This window comes from Ornithorhynchus anatinus, chromosome 16 (assembly GCF_004115215.2).
Source record: "Ornithorhynchus anatinus isolate Pmale09 chromosome 16, mOrnAna1.pri.v4, whole genome shotgun sequence".
NCBI classification, from domain to species: Eukaryota; Metazoa; Chordata; class Mammalia; order Monotremata; family Ornithorhynchidae; genus Ornithorhynchus; species Ornithorhynchus anatinus.
Genome location: NC_041743.1, coordinates 26,097,011 through 26,103,010, shown reverse-complemented (window position 1 = coordinate 26,103,010; position 6,000 = coordinate 26,097,011). Strand labels below are relative to the sequence as shown.

The 6,000-nt window shown below is 47.8% G+C and overlaps 1 protein-coding gene across 1 annotated transcript in view; it reads left to right on the top strand.

Annotated features, from left to right (window-relative positions):
• The first annotated feature begins 510 nt into the window (after positions 1 to 510).
• The window catches only part of SLC18A2 (solute carrier family 18 member A2), a 36,340-nt gene continuing 30,850 nt past the window's right edge, over positions 511 to 6,000 (top strand). The window contains exons 1-3 of the mRNA XM_029080444.1: positions 511 to 566; positions 3,383 to 3,511; positions 5,150 to 5,501. Of these exons, the coding sequence (XP_028936277.1) occupies positions 3,391 to 3,511; positions 5,150 to 5,501 (473 nt within the window). The 5' untranslated portion in view covers positions 511 to 566; positions 3,383 to 3,390. The remainder of the gene's footprint in view (positions 567 to 3,382; positions 3,512 to 5,149; positions 5,502 to 6,000) is intronic.

The window sequence follows — 6,000 nt, the reverse complement described above, 5'->3', positions numbered from 1 at the left end:
AGGAGAGCAGGGGAGCAGGGAGGAGGGCAGCAGGAGAGCAGGGGAGGAGGGGAGCAGGGGAGCAGCGAGCCAGGGAGGAGAGGAACAGGGCAAGAGGGGAGCAGGGAGGAGGGGAGCAAGGAGGAGGGGAGCAGAGGAGCAGGGGAGGAGAAGGGAAGAGAGGAGATCAGAAGAGCAGAGAGGAGGGGAGAAGGGGAGCAGGGGAGGAGGGCGGCAGGAGAGCAGAAGGGGGGGGGGGGGCAGGGGCGGGTCCCGGGGGCGTGGGCGGGCGGTGCGTCCCGTCCCGTCCCGCGCTGCCCCGTGCGACGGTGTCGTGTCGTGTCGTGTCGTGTCCCGTCCCCGGTGGGGGCAGGTGGTCGGGCCGGGCGGCAGCGATAAGGATCGCTCGGTGACGTCAGCCGCGGGCACCGGCTAAAGCGGGGCTGCGGGGCCCACGCCGGGGCCGACCGAGGGGGCCGACCGAGGGGCCCGCCAGGCAGGCCCACCGACGGACCGACGGACCCGCCGACGGACGGACGGACGCCCGCTGCCCGGGGGACGGGACGGCCCAGCCCCCCGACCGCCAGGTAAGGATGCGCCCGCGGGACGGAGACCCTCCCGCTTCTCCTTCTCTTCCTCCTCCGCCTGCTTTCCCCCCTTCTTCTTCCTCCTGTGGCTTCGCTCACTCTTCCTCTTGCTGCTTCGCTCACTCTTCCTCCCGTCGCTTCTCCCCTTCTTCTTCCTCCGCCGGCTTTCCCCCCTTCTTCCTCCTCCGGCTGCTTTTCCCCCTTCGTCCTCCTGCTGTTTCTCTCACTCTTCCTCTTGCTGCTTCTCTCATTTTTCCTCCTGCTGCTCTTCCTCACTTCCTCCTCCGGCTGTTTTTCCCGTTTCTTCTTCCTCCTGTTGCTTCTTTCTCTTGCTGCTTCGCTCACTCTTCCTCCCGTTGCTTCTCCCCTTCTTCCTCCTCCGGCTGCTTTTCCCCCTTCGTCCTCCTGCTGTTTCCCTCACTCTTCCTCTTGCTGCTTCTCTCATTTTTCCTCCTGCTGCTTCTCCCCTTCTTCCTCCTGCTGCTCTTCCTCACTTCCTCCTCTGGCTGTTTTTCCCGTTTCTTCTTCCTCCTGTTGCTTCTCTCTTTCTCTTGCTGCTTCGCTCACTCTTCCTCCTGCTGCTTCTCCCCTTCTTCCTCCTGTTGCTCTTCCTCTCTTCCTCCTCCGGCTGTTTTTCCCCCTTCTTCTTCCTCCTGTTGCTTCTCTCTCTCTTCCTCTTGCTGCTTCGCTCACTCTTCCTCTTGCTGCTTCTCTCACTTATCCTCCTGCTGCTTCTCCCCTTCTTCCTCCTGCTTCTCCCCTTCTTCCTCCTCCGGCTGCTTTTCCCCCTTCTTCCTCCAGTTGTTTCTCTCACTCTTCCTCTTGCTGCTTCTCTCATTTTCCTCCTGCTGCTTCTCCCCTTCTTCCTCTTGTTGCTCCTCTCTTCCTCCTGTTGTTCTTCCTCTCTTCCTCCTCCAGCTGTTTTTCCCCCTTCTTCCTGTTCTCTCTCTCTTCCTCTTGCTGCTTCGCTCACTCTTCCTCCTGTTGCTTCTCCCCTTCTTCCCCCTCCGGCTGCTTTTCCTCCTTTGTCCTCCTGTTGTTTCTCTCACTCTTCCTCTTGCTGCTTTGCTCACTTTTCCTCCTGTTGCTTCTCTCACTTTTCCTCCTGCTGCTTCTCCCCTTCTTCCTCTTGTTGCTCCTCTCTTCCTCCTCTTCTTCCTCTCTTCCTCCTCCGGCTGTTTTTCTTCTTCTTCTTCCTCCTGTAGTTTCTCTCTTCCTCTTGCTGCTTCGCTCACTCTTCCTCCTGTTGCTTCTCCTCTGATTCTTTGTCCTCCTGTTGCTTCTCCTCTGATTCTTCCTCCTCCTGCTGCTTCTCCCCTTCTTCCTCCTCTGGCTGCTTTCCCCCCTTCTTCCCCCTGTCGCTTCTCTCGCTCTTGCCCTTGCTGCTTCTCTCACTTTTCCTCCTGCTGCTTCTCCCCTTTCACTCTTCCTCCTGCTGCTTCACTTCTTCCTCCTGTTGCTTTTCATACTTCCTCTTCTTATTACTTCTCTTTTTCCACTTCCTGTTGCTTCTCCTCTTTTCTCTTCTTCTTCCTCCTCCTGTCACTTCTCCTCCTCTTCCCCCTCCTGTTCTTCTCCTTTTTTGCCCTCCTTCTAATTATCTTCATCTTTTTCCTCCTCCTGTTGGCTCTCCTCTTATTCTTCCTCTTGTTGCTTATCTTCCCCTTCTTCCTCCTCGTTTCTCTTCCTCTTCTTCCTCCTCCTGTTGCTTCTCTTCCTCTTCTTCCTCCTCCTGTTGCTTCTCTTCTTCTTCTTCCTCCTCCTGTTGCTTCTCTCCTTCACCCTCTTGTTGCTTCTCCACTTTTTCATTCTGGCGATTCTCCTCCTCCTCCTCCCCCCACTTGTCTTCTTCCTCCTGTTACTTCTCTTCCTCCTCTGTTTTTCCTCTTCTTCCTACTCCTACTTCTCACCTTCTTCCTCCTGCTTCTCTTCTTCCTCCTCCTGCTTCTCCCCTTCTTCTTCCTCCTGCTTCTCCTCTTCCTCTGTCACCCTTTACTGACTGTACTTGGCCACTTGGTTTTTATTTACTTGTTGACTCCTGATGGGTTTCTAGCCTAGTTAGGGGGCAGGGATGGGGGCGGGGAGAAGGGGGATCTGTGGGAAACTCAGAACAAAAAGAAGGGTGGGTGAGTAGGGGGAAAAGAGCCTGGGGAAATTGAGAGACAGAGTCTTCCTTCCCCATGAAACCTAGCAAATCCTCTGGGAGCCTGAACCTCTTCAACTGCCCATGGAAGTTCCATGTCAGAGGAGTTTGGGCTTGGTGGATTGTGGCATTTTGACAAAACCTTCCTGACGATTTAAAAGGAAAAGACCGGGGGAATGAACAAGAGAAGTCTTCCTCAGAGGGTGAACAAAATTGAAAAGGAAGTGGTGGCTTAGTTTCTTGGGAATTCCTGCAACAATATCTCTCAATCCATCAATAGAATTTATTGAGCGCTTACTGTGTTCAGAGCACTGTACTAAGAGCTTGGGAGAGTACAATAGAAAGAGTTGGTAGACACATTTCCTGCCCACCATCAGCTTACAGTCTACAGTCTCTTAATTTGAAGTTTCACCACACCTTTCCCCTCAATTAATTAATTAATTAAACAATTAATTTTAAGGAACTAGAAAAGCAGACAGTGCCTTTTCAAGAGGCAAAGGAAGGTAGGCTTGGAGAGATAGAACTCAGAGGGGAAATGATGTTCCGGCGTGCTAGACTTCTCATCTACTGACTTGATCCCGAGAAGTGAGCTTAGAGCTAAGTTGCTGAAATCTAACAAAGGATGCCTGGAAGAGTGTTCTGAGAGTCACTGAATTTTCCTCTATATTTGCAGCAGAAGTTATGGCTCCGAGTGAATTTGCTGTCCTCCGCTGGCTTAGGGAAAGCCGCCAGTCCCGAAAACTAATCCTGCTGATAGTCTTCATCGCCTTGCTGCTAGACAACATGCTACTCACTGTAGTGGGTATGTGAAAAACCCGTTTCTTCAACTCCTTTTAGCAATCGCTGCTGAGCGTGGTACCGATGCTTGGACATTATAAGTCCAGGGTGGCCGCCAGCTCCCGACCAAGACAATTTATTTGTTTCTGATCAAATAGAACCACATGAGTTCTTTGACCCTTTTCAAATGATCAACTACCAGGGGATAAAGGCTGTAGCTGGGACTTCATGGTTATCAGTAGCATCAATTTTCAGACTGCTAAGCGAATTGTATTGGGTTTCTGGGCTACAGAGGCATTAGATGTTGCCACCATTTCAGTTTTAAAATTTCTTTTCTTGGAGTTCTTCGTGTCCAAAAATGTGACAGACCAGATAAGACTCAGCTTATGCTTCCTTTTGATTGTTCTCCTTTTTCACTGTGGTGGAAAAGATTTCTGTTGCAGGGGAAGATGATCTAGAATTCTAAAGGTCTCTGTTTTTTTTTTAATTAAATACTCATCAAGGGGAACTTAATTAGGATCTTCAGAATGCCCACTTAATAGAATAAATCATTATTTTTCAGGAAATCCAAAACTGCATATTTCACTGATGAACGCCACTGCAAGTGTGCTAACATGGAAACAGTTTCCATTCCATTTTGGTTTTGAATTTTAAGAGAGCTTGTATCATCGTAAGCCTTTTTGACATCTTAAGTATGAGTAGTCAAAAGCTAAAAAGATCCATAAGGTCTTTCCCACAGACTCACCACAATTCAGTCTATGAACAAAATACCTAGAAAGAATAAATTTGATATATAATCTTTTTCTAAAAAAGTTCTATTTTTAAATTTAATTAAAGCAGCATTGGTTTTACATGACTCAACACGTTAGATTTGCGGGTTTACTCATTACATGTGGTTTTCAGAAAAGCAAATAGAGTCAATCCCTGGCAATATGCGAGTGGAAAAAGGATGTATTTCTCACTATTGTGATCCCTTCTCTCTTCTCCATAAGATACGGTGTTCCACTATTAAATATTTTAAATGGTTAGATGTTAATGCTCAAAAAGGTAAAGATATTATTAAGGCTTAACTCCTACTATTTAATAAACACAAACTCCCAGTGTATGCAAGAGAAAGACAACATTAATCTGTTGCAGAATTTCTGAATTGCTATTTCCTGCCAGGGTCTTATGGCAAATAATACAATTTGTATCTTCGCTTCCTAGGTTTAAATGTTTCTCCAGCTGCATAAATGCTCTTTCTAGGGAAGCACTGAATTGACCCTGCACAGGTTCTGCCTTAGGCTTCAGATAACATTTTTGCCTCTTAAATAGTGTTCCTCTTGAGGGAAATAAATAATAATAATAAAAAACCCCACTATTCTGTGAACCACAATTAATTAAATGCCTGGGGCGGGGGCAAAGGCTTGGTGGGTGGGAGGGAGTAGTTGATCTTGTAGTTATTTCTGAGCTGTAGAATTCAGCTAGAGTCTGTGATCTGCATTCTTTGCGGTGAGCTAAATTTCAAGATCTGAAAACTCAAATATTGTTTTTGGGTTTTGAAAATAAGCATGCAGCTAGTTCTGGCTTTTGACATTTTTGAATGAGTTGCACCAAATTTTGGAGAACAAATAAATTTACAGTATGTTATCAGCCTCTCTGTTGTATTTGTGATTGATTCTAGTGCCTATCATTCCGAGTTATTTGTACACCATTGAGCATGAGAAAAATGCCACCGAAATCCAGACAATCAAGCCTGAGGTTGATTCGCCCTCAACCCCCCGCTTTCAGAGTATCTTCTCCTATTATGATAACTCCACAATGACGATTGAAAATGCTACCAGGGGACTGCCTCGAGGAGATTTATACCGAGCCACAACCCAGCAAATGGTAGTTAATGCAACCAGCACCCCTTCTGATTGCCCCAAGGAAGACAAAGATCTGCTCAATGAAAATGTGCAAGTTGGTTTGTTGTTTGCTTCAAAAGCAACAGTCCAGCTCCTCACTAACCCTTTCATAGGGGCACTGACCAACAGGTAGGTAATTTCATGCATCAATCAAATGATTTCATTTTAACCCGGCTTTTTTCTTCTTCTATTCTTTTCTTCCTTTCTATACTGCTCATCATTACATCATCCACTGGTGGCTTTGAATGAGAAATAAGCTCCCCTCAGGCAATGCCCCCCCCCCCCCAACACACCCACAACCCTCCATACACACCTCTTCTCTTCATCACTGAATGCATTTCTAGCCCTTTTTCTCCACCTGCACCAAAGACGGGCCTGACTGAAAAAAGAGGGAGGGGCAAGGTCAATTCTGGAGTTGAGGCTTCATGTTAAATGTGGCTTTGAGTTTTTCTAATAGTGCTTGATTTTACCAAAGTCATTTAACATGAACGACCTCATTTGGTCCTCAACACCCAATAGTAGGGAAGGGCAGAGATTCTCCTTATTTTACAGATGTGAAAACTGAGGCATAAAGAACTGAGGAATAGTGCTAGGGCTGAGGGTAGGACTCAGGTCTCTGGATTCCCCA